This window comes from Amphiura filiformis, chromosome 15, assembly GCF_039555335.1.
Source record: "Amphiura filiformis chromosome 15, Afil_fr2py, whole genome shotgun sequence".
Taxonomy (NCBI): domain Eukaryota; kingdom Metazoa; phylum Echinodermata; class Ophiuroidea; order Amphilepidida; family Amphiuridae; genus Amphiura; species Amphiura filiformis.
This window is the reverse complement of record NC_092642.1, coordinates 22534452-22555454: the sequence shown is the minus strand read 5'-3', so window position 1 is coordinate 22555454 and position 21003 is coordinate 22534452. Positions and strand designations below refer to the sequence as shown.

Genomic DNA, 21003 nt, shown 5'->3' with positions numbered 1-21003 from the left:
GCCCGGCCGTATGGCATTTTTAATATACTTGGTTAGTTTTGTGGGGTTCATTATCGAACCCCAACGGTTTTAGCTTGTATTTATATTATTTATCAACATATTTGTTTGTGATATTTCAAGCGTTTTAAAATTTCAATATAATCCCATTCAATTACACGGTTGACGATGAAAATTTACTGAATTTAGAGAATGCAATGCGGCCACCACCTGGCTTCACACTGATCTCCATTCAATTTAATGCTCTGCATGCTAGCCATAGGATTCAACATAAAAAAAAAAATTTGAGATATTTTCTCAAAATATCAAGAGCTATCTGAAGAACCACAGAACCAATACTAGTACTAATTTAAATGCATTTTTCATGTTGATTCCAAATAGGGTATGAAAATTTACAATTCTGGAATTTTTAATTAAAAAAATTGAAACTTGTCGTCTGCAGTCAACACCGCATGGAAATGTCTCATATTTTTAGAGCTCATACATTTCAAAAAATTAAATTTTACAAAATTTAATTTCTTGCAGAATTCCTAATTTAAACAACATTTATCTTTGCTTCATATGCACTGAATTTGACCAAATTGAAAGAAAAGAACAGTGCAAACATGTATTAAAATAGGCTGTACTAGACAGCGTCTACTACAATGATTTAAACTCGTTACTCACTTTACACTGGAACGTACTGATTGGGCGATCATTTTGATTGTTTTATGAGTTGCCTGTCAGCATTGCATGTAACATTAAAGTATCAAGCTTCATAAAACATATGGGAGTGATTAAGGCGGACATCATTACCCATTTTACAGGCAAATTAAGGGGAAATTTTAATCAACTATTACAACAAACAGTGTGTTCACTCTGGAAGCAATAAAACATTTGAGTCACGCTCTGTGGCATAGGAAAACATGTATAGCCCCCTCTATTGGATATTTGTAGAAGCATTTTGCTCTTTACTCATCAGTCTTCTAAAATCTGAGTACAGCTTTGAACTGTTTAAAATGATATAAATTAAGTTTTTATGAGGAGTACAATGTGATTATTCAATGACAGCAAAGGTGCTTCTTTCTCCTTAATTCTACATTTTTCTCCCCGATTCTTCAAAGTTACTCACTTTTTAAAATTTCCGCATTCCAGCCCTGAAATCTGATACAGCTTTGAACTGATTAAAATAATATAAATTAAGTTTTGTTGGTGTGAAATGAAGTTTTTATGAGGAGTATGATGTGATTATTCAATGATAACAATGGAGTTTCTTTCTCCCTAATTCTATATTTTTCTCCCTTATTCGTCAAACTTACTCACTTTTTAAAATTTCTGCATTCCAGCCCTGAAATCTAATACAGCTTTGAACTGATTAAAATAATATAAATTAAGTTTTGTTGGTGTAAAATGAAGTTTTTATGAGGAGTATGATGTGATTATTCAATGATAACAATGGTGTTTCTTTCTCCCCAATTCTACATTTTTCTCCCTTATTCGTCAAAGTTACTCACTTTTTAAAATTTCTGCGTTCTAGCCCTGAAATCTGATAAAGCTCTGAACTGAATAAAATGATATAAATTAAGTTTTGTTGGTGTAAAATGAAGTTTTTATGAGGAGTATGATGTGATTATTTAATGATAACAATGGTGTTTCTTTCTCCCTAATTCTACATTTTTCTCCTTATTCGTCAAAGTACTCACTTTTTTAATTTCCGCATTCCAGCCCTGAAATCTAATACAGCTTTGAAATGATTAAAATAATATAAATTAAGTTTTGTTGGTGTAAAATGAAGTTTTTATGCGGAGTATGATGTGATTATTCAATGATAACAATGGTGTTTCTTTCTCCCTAATTCTACATTTTTCTCCCTTATTCGTCAAAGTTACTCACTTTTTAAAACTTCTGCATTCTAGCTCTGAAATCTAATACAGCTTTGAACTGTTTAAAATAATATAAATTAAAGTTTTGTTGGTGTAAAATGAAGTTTTTTTATGCGGAGTATGATGTGATTATTCAATGATAACAATGGTGTTTCTTTCTCCCTAATTCTACATTTTTCTCCCTTATTCGTTAAAGTTACTCATTTTTTAAAATTTTCGCATTCCAGCCCTGAAATCTAATACAGCTTTGAACTGATTAAAATAATATAAATTAAGTTTTGTTGGTGTAAAATGAAGTTTTTATGGGGAGTATGATGTGAGTATTCAATGATAACAATGGTGTTTCTTTCTCCCTAATTCTACATTTTTCTCCCTTATTCGTTTAAAGTTACTCACTTTTTAAATTTCTGCATTCCAGCTCTGAAATCTAATACAGCTTTGAACTGATTAAAATAATATAAATTAAGTTTTGTTGGTGTAAAATGAAGTTTTTATGAGGAGTATGATGCGATTATTCAATGATAACAATGGTGTTTCTTTCTCCCTAATTCTACATTTTTCTCCCTTATTCGTTAAAGTTACTCACTTTTTAAAATTTCCACATTCCAGCCCTGAAATCTAATACAGCTTTGAACTGTTTAAAATAATATAAATTCAGTTTTGTTGGTGTAAAATGAAGTTTTTATGGGGAGTATGATGTGAGTATTCAATGATAACAATGGTGTTTCTTTCTCCCTAATTCTACATTTTTCTCCCTTACTCGTCAAAGTTACTCACTTTTTAAAACTTCTGCATTCCAGCCCTGAAATCTAATACAGCTTTGAACTGATTAAAATAATATAAATTTAGTTTTGTTGGTGTAAAATGAAGTTTTTATGAGGAGTATGATGCGATTATTCAATGATAACAATGGTGTTTCTTTCTCCCTAATTCTACATTTTTCTCCCTTATTCGTTAAAGTTACTCACTTTTTAAAATTTCCACATTCCAGCCCTGAAATCTAATACAGCTTTGAACTGATTAAAATAATATAAATTAAGTTTTGTTGGTGTAAAATGAAGTTTTTATGAGGAGTATGATGTGAGTATTCAATGATAACAATGGTGTTTCTTTCTCCCTAATTCTACATTTTTCTCCCTTATTCATCAAAGTTACTCACTTTTTAAAATTTCTGCATTCTAGTTCTGAAATTTGAGTACAGCTTTGAACTGTTTAAAATGATAAAAATTAAGTTTTGCTGGTGTAAAATGAAGTTTTTATGAGGAGTATGATGCGATTATTCAATGATAACAATGGTGTTTCTTTCTCCCTAATTCTACATTTTTCTCCCTTATTCGTCAAAGTTACTCACTTTTTAAAATTTCTGCATTCTAGTTCTGAAATTTGAGTACAGCTTTGAACTGTTTAAAATGATAAAAATTAAGTTTTGCTGGTGTAAAATGAAGTTTTTATGAGGAGTATGATGTGATTATTCAATGATAACAAAGGTGTTTCTTTCTCCCTAATTCTACATTTTTCTCCCTTATTCATCAAAGTTACTCACTTTTTAAAATTTCTGCATTCTAGTTCTGAAATTTGAGTACAGCTTTGAACTGTTTAAAATGATAAAAATTAAGTTTTGCTGGTGTAAAATGAAGTTTTTATGAGGAGTATGATGTGAGTATTCAATGATAACAATGGTGTTTCTTTCTCCCTAATTCTACATTTTTCTCCCTTATTCGTCAAAGTTACTCACTTTTTAAAATTTCTGCATTCCAGCCCTGAAATCTAATACAGCTTTGAACTGATTAAAATAATATAAATTAAGTTTTGTTGGTGTAAAATGAAGTTTTAATGAGGAGTATGATGTGAGTATTCAATGATAACAATGGTGTTTCTTTCTCCCTAATTCTACATTTTTCTCCCTTATTCGTCAAAGTTACTCACTTTTTAAAATTTCCGCATTCCAGCCCTGAAATCTAATACAGCTTTGAACTGTTTAAAATAATATAAATTAAGTTTTTTAATGAAGTTTTAATGAGGAGTATGATGTGAGTATTCAATGATAACAATGGTGTTTCTTTCTCCCTAATTCTACATTTTTCTCCCTTATTCGTCAAAGTTACTCACTTTTTAAAATTTCCGCATTCCAGCCCTGAAATCTAATACAGCTTTGAACTGATTAAAATAATATAAATTAAGTTTTGTTGGTGTAAAATGAAGTTTTTATGAGGAGTATGATGTGATTATTCAATGATAACACTGGTGTTTCTTTCTCCCTAATTCTACATTTTTCTCCCTTATTCGTCAAAGTTACTCACTTTTTAAAATTTCCGCATTCCAGCCCTGAAATCTAATACAGCTTTGAACTGATTAAAATAATATAAATTAAGTTTTGTTGGTGTAAAATGAAGTTTTTATGAGGAGTATGATGTGATTATTCAATGATAACACTGGTGTTTCTTTCGCCCTAATTCTACATTTTTCTCCCTTATTCGTTTAAAGTTACTCACTTTTTAAAATTTCTGCATTCCAGCCCTGAAATCTAATACCGCTTTGAACTGATTAAAATAATATAAATTAAGTTTTCTTGGTGTAAAATGAAGTTTTTATGAGGAGTATGATGTGATTATTCAATGATAACACTGGTGTTTCTTTCTCCCTAATTCTACATTTTTCTCCCTTATTCATCAAAGTTACTCACTTTTTAAAAGAGTATTCAATGATAACAATGGTGTTTCTTTCTCCCTAATTCTATATTTTTCTCCCTTATTCGTCAAAGTTACTCACTTTTTAAAATTTCCGCATTCCAGCCCTGAAATCTAATACAGCTTTGAACTGATTAAAATAATATAAATTAAGTTTTGTTGGTGTAAAATGAAGTTTTTATGAGGAGTATGATGTGATTATTCAATGATAACACTGGTGTTTCTTTCTCCCTAATTCTACATTTTTCTCCCTTATTCGTTTAAAGTTACTCACTTTTTAAAATTTCTGCATTCCAGCCCTGAAATCTAATACAGCTTTGAACTGAATAAAATAATATAAATTAAGTTTTGTTGGTGTAAAATGAAGTTTTTATGAGGAGTATGATGTGATTATTCAATGATAACACTGGTGTTTCTTTCTCCCTAATTCTACATTTTTCTCCCTTATTCGCTTAAAGTTACTCACTTTTAAAATTTCTGCATTCCAGCCCTGAAATCTAATACAGCTTTGAACTGAATAAAATAATATAAATTAAGTTTTCTTGGTGTAAAATGAAGTTTTTATGAGGAGTATGATGTGATTATTCAATGATAACAATGGTGTTTCTTTCTCCCTAATTCTACATTTTTCTCCCTTATTCGTCAAAGTTACTCACTTTTTAAAATTTCCACATTCCAGCCCTGAAATCTAATACCGCTTTGAACTGATTAAAATAATATAAATTAAGTTTTGTTGGTGTAAAATGAAGTTTTTATGAGGAGTATGATGTGAGTATTCAATGATAACAATGGTGTTTCTTTCTCCCTAATTCTACATTTTTTTTTCTCCTTATTCATTCAAAGTTACTCACTTTTTAAAATTTCTGTATTCCAGCCCTGAAATCTAATACCGCTTTGAACTGATTAAAATAATATAAATTAAGTTTTGTTGGTGTAAAATGAAGTTTTTATGAGGAGTATGATGTGAGTATTCAATGATAACAATGGTGTTTCTTTCTCCCTAATTCTACATTTTTCTCCTTATTCGTCAAAGTTACTCACTTTTTACTTTTTCTGCCTTCCAGCCCTGAAATCTAATACAGCTTTGAACTGTTTAAAAAAATAATATAAATTAAGTTTTGTTGGTGTAAAATGAAGTTACTCACTTTTTTAAAATTTTTTTATGAGGAGTATGATGTGAGTATTCAATGATAACAATGGTGTTTCTTTCTCCCTAATTCTACATTTTTCTCCCTTATTCGTCAAAGTTACTCACTTTTTAAAATTTCTGCATTCCAGCCCTGAAATCTAATACAGCTTTGAACTGTTTAAAATAATATAAATTAAGTTTTGTTGGTGTAAAATGAAGTTTTTATGAGGAGTATGATGTGAGTATTCAATGATAACAATGGTGTTTCTTTCTCCCTAATTCTACATTTTTCTCCCTTATTCGTTCAAAGTTACTCACTTTTTAAAATTTCTGCATTCCAGCCCTGAAATCTAATACAGCTTTGAACTGATTAAAATAATATAAATTAAGTTTTGTTGGTGTAAAATGAAGTTTTTATGAGGAGTATGATGTGAGTATTCAATGATAACAATGGTGTTTCTTTCTCCCTAATTCTACATTTTTCTCCCTTATTCGTTAAAGTTACTCACTTTTTAAAATTTCTGCATTCCAGCCCTGAAATCTAATACAGCTTTGAACTGATTAAAATAATATAAATTAAGTTTTGTTGGTGTAAAATGAAGTTTTTATGAGGAGTATGATGTGATTATTCAATGATAACAATGGTGTTTCTTTCTCCCTAATTCTACATTTTTCTCCCTTATTCGTCAAAGTTACTCACTTTTTAAAATTTCCGCATTCCAGCCCTGAAATCTAATACAGCTTTGAACTGAATAAAATAATATAAATTAAGTTTTCTTGGTGTAAAATGAAGTTTTTATGAGGAGTATGATGTGATTATTCAATGATAACAATGGTGTTTCTTTCTCCCTAATTCAACATTTTTCTCCCTTATTCGTCAAAGTTACTCACTTTTTTGAAATTTTTGCATTCTAGTTCTGAAATCTGAGTACAGCTTTGAACTTTTTAAAATGATATAAATTAAGTTTTGTTGGTGTAAAATGAAGTTTTTATGAGGAGTGTGATGTGATTATTCAATGATAACAAAGGTTTTGCTTTCTCCCTAATTCTACAATTTCTCCCTTATTCGTCAAAGTTGCTCACTTTTTTTTCCACATTCTAGCCCTGAAATCTGATACTGTGGATTCCCCGCCAATACAACAAATTAATTTTGTTGCCCTTACGTCAATGATTTTTTTTCTTTGTGGGTATGTTGTTTGGGTACCCAAGTTATGCAAAACTCTTAATATTAAAGTTTAATTAATAATCTTAATTCCAGTGGTAACAACAGGCCACTGAAAATGGGAGGTTTCTAGGGCTTTCTGCTACTTTTTCCCAGGGATAAATGTGACATGATCAAGGGGAATGAGTGACATGTCGACCCTGGTCGAAGATGAGTTTTAAACATGTTTCTAAAGAGGACATTTAGAGCTTTCAGAAACTGAAAACCCCATCTTGATATAACTTTTCGTTGCGAAGTTATGTCAATTTATCAATCGCTAAAGACATTATAAAAAAAGAATTTTAACACTTTCTTTGTCAATATCTCAAAATCAATATTAGCGACTCATTTCCATTGATCGTGTCACAAATGTCCAATATACATTACCAATGGCTTTGTGTGGTCTTGATTTGTATTTTTCTTAATAATATAGTTAAACTTACTGTGACTATAACAGGTTCTTGGATAGCGTCATCTATATCTACATGTTCTCTTCCACTGCGTAGTCTTGCGTATCTCACTGTTGCCCCGGCAACGCTGTACTGGGCTTGAGTTAATAATGTAGGTGTTTGTTGGTTAAATCCATTCCTACTATTATCTTTCTCTCGTAAACCCAGGTAACTTCTTCCTTTGTTTGTAATACGTATGGAATGGCTACCGGTGGGGATCTCGTACACAACTTTCATACCTGGAAAATATGAAAACACACAAAGAATTTCATGTTAGAAACAAATAGTCAATAATAATGCACGCACACGCACCTATTGTAACTCCCGGACCTTGGGTATGTTGGCACCTATGGGGATGTGCATGTGGACTCAATTTGAAATTTAGACAAATCCAACCAACATCCACCAGGGTGGGACATCTTTGAATGATGAGTACTCTCCCCAGTCCTGGCCCCCTTACATGGGGCATTTTCCCAAGCCATCATCCATTGACCATGTTGACCCTTCACACAAGATGGGCATCTTCAAATGAAGAGTCCCTGACCAAGTCCCAGCCAGTGGAGACATTTTCACAAGTCATCAAGTGAATCCCTGCTTTGATTGCTGCCTCAACAGGTACCCAGCTAGTGACATGCATGGTACCCAGGGACTAGGGTTACAATTGATAGGTGCATAACAACAATATTAGATAGCAGAAGTTGCATCATGCCTGATTTGTTCTCAAATTTTCTTACGCATATTTTTTCACCATAAGCTTGATCAAAATGCTATGATCATTAAATTCAATCTTGCTGAAAGTCTATCACAGCTAAAAATAAAGATTGCATGTCTAGGGAGATAGGGTCTTAAAAAAACACTGATTTTAGCATTATGGTTGTAACATAGACCTATTTAATCTTCAATGTATCTTTTTCTCCTTTTCTGAAGAATAAAAATAAAAGGCCCAAAATGGTCTGGTCAGCTTGGATCATGTAGACACATGTGGCAAAACTGATTTCACATAGCTAGACGTGCGAGTTTAACTTTGAGAGAGGAACATTTTGCTCATTTTTTTGGCTTTAAAGCGGTAACAGACAAATCAAATGACCTCAAGTGACAAAGACTATAATATGCCCAAATACCATCCATACCATATTTGCAACATTGTCATCAAGTCCAATATTTTCACCAGTATGGACAAGGTATTGAAAGAGAAGGCATTGGTGTATGTACACAAAGCACTGGTAATTGTCATATATCTACAATTACTTTATAAACATAACCTTATATCCCCAGTTCACATCTCTGGAGACTGATGGTCAGGTCTAGAGCAGTGGATACTGTTTTACAAAATCAATTTACTGTGTACTTTTGGGATGTTTTGGTACCGCCACTAAACACTGGATCAAGCACTTTCACTCCCACACCTGGATAAGCAGACAGGCCTCTAGGAGGTTCAGAATTCCTCAGGTCTAATATTGTCAACAGCAGGCAGTTCTGGTATGCTATCATTTGTAACTAAAGAGGTTTCAGAAGATAGTTGAAATTGTTACAACTTGTACTTTTCAAATATTATGTTGCAGGTATTGCAAATAATACACTGCAGCAGTAGTTTCGCCAAATTGGGGGGCATTTTCCATGGTGTTCCCCAAATTTCCCAGATGCATCCCCAAAGTTAGAACAAAGAAAACCACTTTAAAAATTTTAATTAAGATTTCAGCAATTTTTCAGAAGTTTGCCATCCCATATTTCACTTTCCCCCTCCTACTGCTCCACCCCAGGTAAAATTCAATGTTTTGTGCAAAATTATGTGTGTGCTTCTCATTTTATCTGATTGCTTATTTCCTGGTTGAAAGCACCTACATTACACCCTAAGCTATATAATGATCCAAAATAGATGCAACGTACACAAACCTTAAGTATCACCTGAGGTACAGATTTGTGGTTTAGACCTAAGAACTGTGATTGGCTCAATAGTACATTACCATTGAATTTGATTGGCTCATTACATTGGTCTCATGAGTTCCTTAATGCTGATTGGTTGAAAGTTTTGCCATTGATAAGTATCATGTATCCCCACATAGACATAATGTAAACAAACACTACTAAGTATGGCCTGAGGGGTTGCTTTGTGGTTTAGGCCTTGGCAAGTGATCAGGGTGATTGTGTAATGACCTTATATAAGGACATGATGATGAGACCTGGGCATAGTGGTTGCTGGATGGGGTTCTAAATGACCTTATCAGGTCAAATCATAGCTCTGGCAAAAACACCATCAGTCGATCCTGTAGCAATACTTAGATGATCTATGAGCAATATAGCCATGATAGCCAGACTTTAAAAGATGTATTTTTTGCAGCACAGCCTTAGCTCATAATACCAAACTCCCCAGTATAGTAGTAAGCCAGTGGTAACCAGTCACTCTGAGCTGAGGCACAGGTTTCGCACTGATGTGTTTGCAATTTGTGGGCAATTATATGATCAGAGGGAGCCTGTGATAGGTCTTCAAATCAGTATGTGAGTGCATCAATATGTGTAGCTTGTTGCGACTACGAGACACAATATCAGACTGATACATTTTTTTTCATATTTCATAATATTTCATAAATACATAATTATATAGATCAACAAAACCAAAAACAAAACAAAAATTGTGAACCTACATCATGGTACTTTTTCAGTATTTTTAATCATCATCCTCTCAAGTGCATGCAACAGAACCACAAAGGCTTTTTTTTTATCATTTCAAAGGCAAAATGTTTCCCAAATCATTCTGTGAGAGGAAAACTGTAAATGTCACATTCGATATTACAAACAGTCATTAAACGTCACTCCATTTCTTGCCAACTTTCCTATGACCATTCTATAACCCTCCTTAACATCTCAGGGGGTTTAAAGTCCCATTCAGTGTTCCCAGCAAAAGTATAAAAAATTTAAATCGTTTAGTGAAGAATAAGTCATTAAAATTGTTATTAGTTAATTTTTCTACTAGAGATGTTACAATTTCACATAAAATGTTCCATTTTGTCTTCAATACATGGTTTTTGCCCTAACCACTTGCAAGCTACGTTAGCACATCTATGGTACTAACGAAGTAAAGGTGCAAAAAAAACCACTGCTTGTGCATGCATTCATCATCATGCGATGATGCAATCAGCCTAAAGTCATATATACCCAGGGAATCGCTGGCCGGGCCAGCATAATCCTTGCGGGCCGGTGATCTTCTGCGTGGCATGCGAGGGGTCCGAGGTTCGAGTCCCGAGGGTACCAAGTGACTTCTTGGTTCTTTTTCTCTCCTTTTTCATTTCTTCTTTCCCTTCCGATAGCAAAAAAACCCATGGGCACAGTTTGGGTTAAGTCCGTTGTATACTCCACTTCGCGACCGTAAGTAATTTGAGCTGAAATTTTACGACTTCCGCAAAGGAATTTCCTTCGCGGAGCAGGTTTCTTCGCTTCGCGAAGAGTTGGATTTGGTTCAACTTTTGGGGGGTAGGTCAGCGAAGTTTCTATATGAAAGCACAGAGCTGGCAACAATTCTTCGCGATACTCGGCGATATTTTGATGAAGTATACATGAATGGCTTCGCGCGAAGCTGCGAATTAATTTTTTCATCACAGCTTCTCGCGAAGTGGCGAAGTGGGGTATACATCGGACTTTAGCTAGCACATCATCTTGTCATGAATAATCTTGCCCTGTAGGAACTACTTTACACTTTGTTTTTTACTATTGATGGGGTGGATATAATATCACACAAAACAGGTAATTGAAACAGATTCTCATATCCCTACTAGCATGGCTAGAACTGATTGCCCTACATCTTTTGCTGGTGAAAAAAATCTCAATCATTATTATTTAAAAGTAGTTGTCATTCAAACTACTTGCATCAGATACATGCCTAGGGTGGCTTTAGGGATCAAGCCCCTCTCAGCTCAGGGATCAAGTCCTTCTTCAGTGGCATAGCGTGGGTCATCATATGGGGGGGGGACCAACCATGATTGGGGGGCACCGGGTCTGATTGGGGCACAAGCCATTTTCGGCCATTTTCCTATGGGATTGTCTAAATTTTCAGATCGATGGGGGGGGGGGGAACGTGCCCCCATGATGCTATGCCACTGCCCTTCCTACCCACCACTCCCCCCCCAAAAAAAAAACAAAAGTGCAAAACTGATACTATTTTGTTGGACTACATCTCACCTCTGCATTTTCTATAAGGGAATACCTTGCTATCAACAGGTGATAATGACAGGAGCATAGAACCATGTTTTGATAGGTATACAATGCTGAAGATAGAGTCTCTCACAAGTGTCAAAGATCAGAGGCTCAAAGTCAAGCTAACTATGTCAACTTGACCATGCTTTCAAACATTGAGCATCATCCCATGCCTATTGGAGGTGATGATTGCTGTTTTCATGCGTTATCATGGATATTCTTTACTGCAAGTTTGGTAGTGATGTGAGTGCTTTCATGCAGTTGTGCTCACAAACCATACTGGGGGTATTATGCTCCTATATATTAACCCTTACACCAGAAAAAACCACAGAATACCACGATGAAAAATTCTGCGCATGCATGCATGCATCCCAAGTGTCAAATGCTCACGGAATTGTGGGCCGGGCAGCAATTAGCCGTGTAGCTCCCGGTCCGCGATCGTGTGGTTGGCATGCGGGGGGGTCAAAGGTTCGAATCCCGGGGGTGCCAAGTCAAAAATTCTTCTTCTTCTTCACTTTTTCGGATCTTCTGTGACTTCCAATAGCAAAAAACCTGGGTCAGTGTTAGGGTTAATAGGTTATTGTGTCCAATTCAATATAATTTTTGAAGATTTTCTTCTAACATGATGCACCATTTGAGTGGTTATGAACATCAACGTAGAATGTTATTTGAATACAATTACTTTGGTTTCCAATCTCAGCTTTGCTCAAGGGAATTCACACCTAGGCCACCCCAGTGTAACATTCGCATTCCTACCACATTTGTATTGTACAACATGACTACGCCCTCAAGCAATGCGCTACTTAGAACTCATTAGCTCATGCGAACATTGTAACACCTCCAAACATTGTAACACCTAGCTCGGTGGGCTATGTTTACAAGTTCAGAATCTCAGGTTGAACTTTATTCAGTTGTGGCTTCATTAACAGAATAGCCTGTGGAATCTTTATACGAAAAATGTTCTAAGGGAAACAAAGGTCAAAATGTGCTATTTCAGTTGAAATCCATACACCCCTATGTAAGGTTTGATCTTAATATCCCACACAGGGAGTGTAGATTTCAAATGGAGCCACCCATTCAGGTAATTTTGAAATTCACACTCCCTGTGTGAGAGATTAAGGTCACATCTTCCATAGGTGTATGTATTTCAACTGGAATAGCCTAATATTGTGTTGACAAACTTTTTTTTTCATTTTTAAAACTTTTTAAAAAGTAAAATTATTGCCTTGAAGAAAATGTGCCATAAACTCAAAAGGACTGTATTCAGTTTATCCTTGTATTTCGTTATAGTATTTCGACCCCTTTTCAGAACGGAAAACCATTGTACATGCATTGCAACAGTCTAGTAACATTGCAGGGTTGAAACAATATAAAAACAGTCTGAGTACGGGGTGGCATTTTCTTGTTCAATGGTACAAAAGATAATCCTTGTCCTGCAGCATCCAATTTATTAGCTAATTAAATGAAAATAAGATATCCTCAGTTCTCTGAGACATAAATCTGCAGACTGTTGTTTCAAATTTACTATTACACCAGAAATGAAAACAGTTTCATTTTTACCATTTTTAGAATGAGTTTAGTTTATGTGTGTAAGTAGGTTTAAGCTCTTTGTTCAGTCCCAGACCCAGTGGTAGGCCTTCTGGTGTTAAGACTGGTTGCAACATAAACAAGTGTACTCCTGTCCCATACCGAAATTCTGATCAATGATCTGTGGTGAAATGCATTTAACCCCATGAGAAATACCTGCTGATTGGCCAAAAAGAAGTTTTCATTATTAATTGGACCAATCAGCAAAATTGTTAAAATAATTTCACCACAGAAAAAAATTGGGGTGAATTACTTGCACAGCTCCATTCTGATTGGTGATTAAAATGAAGATATCATGTAATTGACCAATCAGAAGAAATGTTAATATTTCAACAAATCCTCCATTTTACCAGCTGAAATGGACAATGGGAGATAAAATTGCTTGATTTCATTGTCCAGTATCATATGAATCCAATCATATAGCTAGGGTGTCACCATAAGTTCAACAGGGCCGTATGTGCATCATTTCATCTTTCTGTGAGTGTCAGAATTACACTGTCAAAATACAAAGCCACTTGTCCAGATTTATCTTGTGAGTGAGTGTCTGATCTGTTTGTCATTGATGTCAATGTGATGGAAGGAGATATGGTTCATGACCAAGACACACTGGTTCACTGCATACATATCTACATCATGTAATAATCAACATTTCAAAGTCTGCAAACTGTCATGAACTTGAACTATTCACATTTTTCTGTCAGTTCTGAATCCCAAATTTGACCAACAATTCTGAGCAGGATGAATGATGATCACAGCCTATTGTGAGATTCAACTGATGCAAACATCATGCAATAATCAACATCTCTGATTATTTTTTTTCTCAGATTGGTTCAATTCAAATGATTCAATGCTTATATTAAGGCAGATAATCGGGGAGAGAAGAGAGGAAAAACTTCTCACAGGGGCAGCTTCCTTTTCCCCCCTTGGCTACGTCACTGACTGTGATTTTAGAAGATTCAGAATGTCTTCCCTCAAAAATTAAATTCTTTTATACCGTACAGCATCTAGAAATAGAATTAAACCTTCAAAGACTTCAGATGACTGCAGTACACCTTCTAAGCTAAACGTGTACTGTTTGCAAGGTCTATTGGATCTAAACGACAGGGAACTTTACCAGTTCTATATTATATGCACATCCATGCGGAGGGCTTACCGGCTTTTTGTTTTTAAAAGCAACACAGTTCTTGAGCAAAAACTTGGGAAAATCTGCCTGGTGTCAGGAATTCCCTCAAGCATTACAAAACTTGAGGATTCCAGGTTTCAATTGAGTCGTGAGGACACACACTTGTGGATTGACTTAGGAAATGCAATTCTTGAGTATGCCAATCCTCAAGTATTCTACGTCCGTCTGAACACAGCTTAAAGGATATTAACCTAGTCTTGCCTTTCATAGTGGGTGGGGTTCTGGAAACTTAAAACCACAGGTACCACATAGACATCAAAATCAGGAAGACTAAAACTATTTTGTGGCAAGAAATCATACTTTATCTATCATCATGATCAGTTTTCAATGGATTTCATCTGTCAAAATTTAGAATCTATCAATATGTTATGCATCAGTAACCATGGTAATGGAGGAAAATTGTTTCTGTGCTGGGAAGTGTGGTTGTGATAATATTTTATTTCATCTTAAATATACATGAGGTGATGCACAACTATTACTACTAGATATGTACGATTGTGAAGATTAATGGGCCTACACGAATAACACTATTGTTTGGATGAAATTGTACGTTTTGGGTTTTTTTTTTAACTGCTGAACTGAGGTTTAGAGAGCACAATGTTATTTTAATATCCTGTTACAATAGTGGAATGGTAAAAGACAACTTGTCTTTCCTTGGAGACCGTGTCGGCGGTCGTAATACAGTACAATCCTTTGATATGTGTGTATTAACCATCCTGCACACTGTATACGTACTGTGTGATGAACACATTACGTGTTCAACTAATATTTTCACCATAATAATAAACCGTCTTGTTAAGACCCGAGACAAAATTGTCTCAGATTAAGAAGGTTTATTCAAATCTTTGATTCTGACAAAACTATGGCACCTAAAGTCTTCATTTTTGCAGGGTATCTTTGTGTACTAAAGTACATTACAATTGTGTAAAAATCCAGAATTAAAAAAAATATTGAGGGCGTCCTCCTCAGCAAATGTGACAATATGGCTTTAATATTGAGGCACATCTTCCCAGGTGGGTAAAATCCCAGGGTTGCCTGCCCACATATAACCTCATGTATGCCCTCATACAACTTGTGTAAATCCCCAATGATATCTTATAAGGATGTGTGGAAAGAACTCATGACTAACTTAGGGTGGAAACAGTATGTCAACTCTGTGTATCACATACATCACCATGGTTTCTTGATATTGTTACAAAATACTCAAATAATTAGCGACCTACTTCTGGGAATGTTTGAATTTACTTACTGAATAAATCGCTCAATTTATGCTCCTTCTACAACCCTCAATACTGTAATTGAAGTTGGTAAATGTTAATTTTCTCCAATTTGTGATCAAAATTGCACCAAATTGGAATAGTTCAAAAGTAACATCCCCTGAAGACATACATGTAGTATTGGCTCTTCCAAAGCTTGGTTTTACTTTTACTGTAAAGAAATATGCAATGGATATTAAGCGTTGTTCAAAATGAAATGGCATTAGTTCACATACTGCTGAGTGCGTGTCGAAGCAACCATTCTGTTTGAAAGTGAACCAAACAAAAAATATAAAATCTTTTAACAATGAAGTTTTCAAGAATAAAATAAATGTGGGCCCAATTGCCATTTTAACCCATACCCCTTCCCCAACAGAGCTGGCACCACCAGGGTGGGAATTAGGGCAAATTCACCCAGTCTTGCTCCTCCCCTCAGTAAAACCTAAAATTAAGAAAAGTTCCACTATTTGCAGCAATTTTGTGCAAAATTTTTTATTTTTGCCCCGCTCCCCCATGCACCCCCTAAAAATTCTGGTGCCACCAAAGCCCCCTAATGATCTAGTTTATAGAGCTTCATAAATATTTGTGTTTGTTTCCAACAAATAGGTTTCTGGGTTCCTGCCACAATAAAGCTCTACAAAAGAAATATGTTACGCTAGCGATTTACCTTTACTGCCATGACGCAATGTTATATACCCTCTGACTATACAGCTTTGTCAACTGTAATGATATCAATCCTCAGCTTCAAGTTCACTCTCATTTCCTGAGCAGCACATGATAATTACAGGGAACAATTCCCCAGACACGCTTACAAATGAAAGCATTTACTCAGCTATGTTATTTCCACAAGTGTTCCAATATCTGTGATTTAGGCAATAAATTGGATATTGGAAGATGTAATGCAAGTATGTGTTGTATAGGTCTTCCAACAATCACTGTGAATCACCAGGGATGAGTCCTTAATAAGCAATTTCAACATAGAATCACATTCACATTGGCATAGCCAGGGGAAGCAGCTTTCCCCCTGTGAGAAGTCTTTCCCCCCTTTTACTCCCTTCCTTGAAGTAAAAAATATTGGGACTTTATAATACATAGGTAGATCTTTCATGTAGTATTTCGTCAAGAAATAAAAACATTTTGCCAGATCTGGACAGAAAACTGTAATCATCATGAGAAAAATGCATCATGAGAAGCCATCGTCTCTGGATTCATACTGTATTATGCCAAACCCACAAGGCCTATAGATGCAAACTTTACTTTTCTGTATTAAAACTAATAATACTAAGACAGTATTTTGACATTTTGATGTGTGATACCATCTTGCCCATTCCTTCACAACAGACATTCAACCGACTCCAGGGAGAAGCTTCCCTCAAGTGATGTCTATACATAGCATGACTATCATGCATAATGATCTCATTCTCCTGACAAAGTTCACTTATCCATCGTAACTACAATATCTCTAAGCTTTTCTACAAATTACATGGGAATGAGTTCTGACTCTCCCTAACCAATACCAGTTAACATGGTTATGCTAACATTTGTCATGTTTGTATATCATGCATGGTACATTTATTGAACTTTCTGTTGGGAAAAATATGACCCACTTCATTTGTTTTCCCCGATTTTAGCTGAAACCACTGTCTTATTCATCCTGTCCTGGGACCCAATAACCTCAGTCAAACAATACCTACAGCTATGGATGTTCATGTCCTTTTCTGAATGTGCCATGTGAGCCTACTGAAAACTTAGTCCTGAAGGATTAAAGTGTGTGTTGCAGCCAGACTTGATGATTCTAAGACTCCAACAATGGAAGTAAGAGACAGACTTTATGAAGGAGGGGGAATACCGTGATAAATTTAACAAAAGTTGTATATGTAATGTGCATCTTCCTTCAGCCTGGCTTTTGGCTATGATTGCCCTAATTTTGACCCATTTTAGCGTTAAAAATTACACATTTTTGTTTGCTTTGTGAGCATTTGTGAGTCATTTTAGACCTGTAAGATCAGATATGGTGTGGAAGGTATTGAAAGGTTATCAGCAAAAAGATTTTGCATACCAAAACCAAAAAATCCACCATCAAAGTGTTGAATTTATAAAAAACAAAACACCACCACAACAATCAAAATTACACAAACGAACAATCAAATGAACACAACAATAAATAACCAAACAGACAAATCTAGCCAAACAAGGCAAGATTTGTTGCAGAGAAAATGAGATTCTGAATTAGAGACAATCGTCAAGTTTTGCCATACATTCTTGGGTCATTTTTGCTCATTTGGCCCACCACCAACATCATAAACATTCTTATAGAGAGTGAAGACTGGAAGCAATAAGATCTATTGGTGACTTGAAAGTTTGTCTTTTTGCTTCCCCTATGTACCCATCTTGGGTGCAGGCTTGGGTGGGCTCAATGGTTCACCTGCAAATTGGATGAAATGAAACTAGATGCCACAGTAATGTGTTTTACCAAACACAAATATCTATGCCTGTGACCACACCTAACCCCCTTCCCCTATTCACAAACGAAAACTTGGTGAGCACCATGTGAAAGCCCTTGTTTTAAGCTTTCATTTGATATACACGTAATGCTCATAACACTGGACTGGCCCACACTCACTATAATACCCTACCAAGCCTTCACTCTCTTTTATACCCCCCATCAGACCATCACTCTCTTTAAAACACCACCAGACTGGACCACACTCTCTCTCTTATACCCCATCAGACCCTCACTCTCTCTTATACTCCACCAGACCATCACTCTCTCTGAAACACCACAAGACTAGACTACACTCTCTCTAATACCCCACCAGACCCTCACTCTCTCGAATACCCCACCAAGCCTTCACTCTCTCTTATACTCCATCAGACACTCACTCGCTCTAAAACATCACCAGACTGACCCATACTATACCCCACCAAGCCTTCACTCTCTCATATACTCCACCAGACACTCACTCGCTCTAAAACACCACTACTGGCACGCACTCTCTCTTATACCCTACCAAGCCTTCACTCTCTCTTATACCCCATCAGACCCTCACTCTCTCTAAAACACCACCAGACTGAACCACACCCTCTCTAATACCCCACCCCTTAACCAACCACACCCCATGTCCCACATTTTGAGGTGGTCTAAGGAACCAAAATCAAAATGCCTACACATTCCCTTTTAAGGGAGTTTTTGTCAAGTGATCAGTTTCCTTGTTCAGACCTTTATCATTGCAAACACAGGGAGCTAACAAAATACCACACATTGTGTTAATAGATCGTACCTATTTTGCTTTTTAAAGCCTCTAGACTTTGACCTCTGGGGATACGGCTAATATAGAATACATCAAGGGTCATGGGTCATCATTGTATCAAGTGAGAACCCTGATGGCGCTGTATTTCTTGAGCTAGAGCTGTTTGAAATTTTATACATATTGCTCATTGTAGCCCATGACCTTTGACCTCTGGGGTCGATGTTACTGCAGGAAATATCTAAGGGTCATGGGTCATCATTGTACCAAGCAAGTACCCTGAGGGCGCTATAGTTCTTGAGCTAAAGTGGTTTTAAAAATTACACATATTGCCCCCTGTAGCCTGTGACCTTTGACCTTTGGGATCGTGGCTACCATAAGTTACTTCTTGGGGTCATGGGCCATCATTATACTAAGTATGAACCCTGAGGGCGCTATAGTTCTTGGACTAGAGGTTCTTCAAATTTTACACATATTGCCCCCTGTAGCCCATGACCTTTGACCTCTGGGGTCGGAGCTACCCTATGAAATTTCTAGGGGTCATGGGCCATCATTATACCAAGTATGGGCCCCGAGGCTACTTTAGTTCTTGAGCTAGAGGAGTGCAAAAAGTGGTCTTAAGGAGAAGGAGAAGAAGACGGAGGAGAAGACTAAATACAACAAATACAATATCTATGCCCCGTTGCACAGGCATAGATAACTTGGTCCAAGTTCTTCATTGGTATTATACAGAAAGTAGAAAGTTCACACAAGTTTACAAAACCAAAGTTAACTTTCCCAGAAAGTTTGACCACTTCTGCAGGTTGCTTGTTTCCTTATGTATGCATCATTCATTCATGTGCATAACACATACCACAATCCTGGACTGATTTCCTGCCACGGTTTACCAATTCAAATCCTCTAAATCTTGCAGTTCCTTTTATTGGTTTCAACCACCAACCTGTGAATTGGCTCATTCAAAGATTTATGCACCTATCAATTCTAACTCCAGCCCCTGGGTATCTTGATGCCTACAAGGACCTGGACTCTATGTTGAAAATTGACAAATCCCTTAGCCCCATCCATTTCTACTCAGTGACCAAGACCCCATACAACAGGGAATTTTCCCAATTTGTTGCCTATGGACTTCCACACAGGTAGGGCATCTACAAATGGAGAGTCCCTGACCAAGCTTTGGCCTGGTCCTTTTTCAAGTCCTATTGATGTCCCTGACAAGATTCTGGCTCAAGGTAGCACCCAATTATCATTATCTAGTCGCCTCTGTAGCCCTGTATATTCCAAGTCCCCCCATGCCCAGACAAGTACCTTGTAATGCTCAGGAACCCAAGAGCTGGGGTTACAAAATTGATAAGTGCATTATGGGAAAGTTCTATTTCATGGAATCATCAGGTCAGTATAATAGTATTAAAATAGTAATACCATAGCCTCACTTCTGTGCCAAAGTCCTATGAATCACATTCTTACTTTACGATGATATAGTTATATATACTTATATGCAAGTCTTGACATAGACACACAAAATACACCGCATTTGGTTATACATCCACAAGTATACACAGGTAAAGAACTGTGTTTCTTGGGTATGAGAGTGGAAGGTATAACTCCATTGATGGACTGGTCACAATTTCCGTGTATTTTGATACCAAGCTAACTTTGTTTCATCATTGATGGTTTCTCACGCTATGTTGATATATCAGTATCATATTTAGAATGCACACAATTCCTGAAATTAAGGTACTGAATACATTCAATGCATGCATGTTACACGTTTGATTTTGTGTTTATTTTGCTCCCCCCCCCCTCCCCGAAATTCACTTTTCCACCCAATGGTCCTAAAAAAAGTTCCTGGAGTTACTGTATGTGTACGTACACCTGTCAAATGCATGCATGAGCAACAAAAATGCACGTTTGCAGGGAGAACCTCATTTTGCTTGCAAGAAGGCAGATCCATGCAAATGGTGAATACATGAATAGAATGCCTGATAGAATGGGATTCACTGATCTCACTCACTGGGACATCAGTCAAACCTAAAGTTTCGGAGTTAATTCTTAAATTTAACCTAATGACTTTAACGTTAAGTACCTAGAATACAGAAGGTCAATGCCTAAGATCAGAGTTGTAAACTATAATTTCTGAACCCCACATTCAGATTGATTTGAAGTTATTGTAAGCAGGCACGTTGCAAATGGGGTGCGCCCCACTTTTTTGCAGCTTC

General features: G+C 36.1%; 1 protein-coding gene across 1 annotated transcript in view; it reads right to left on the bottom strand.

The window, feature by feature from the left end:
* Positions 1 to 21003, bottom strand: part of LOC140170806 (ADAMTS-like protein 1) — a 311693-nt gene that overhangs the window by 57821 nt on the left and 232869 nt on the right. The window contains 1 exon segment of the mRNA XM_072194025.1: positions 7320 to 7564. Coding sequence (XP_072050126.1) covers positions 7320 to 7564 — 245 coding nt within the window.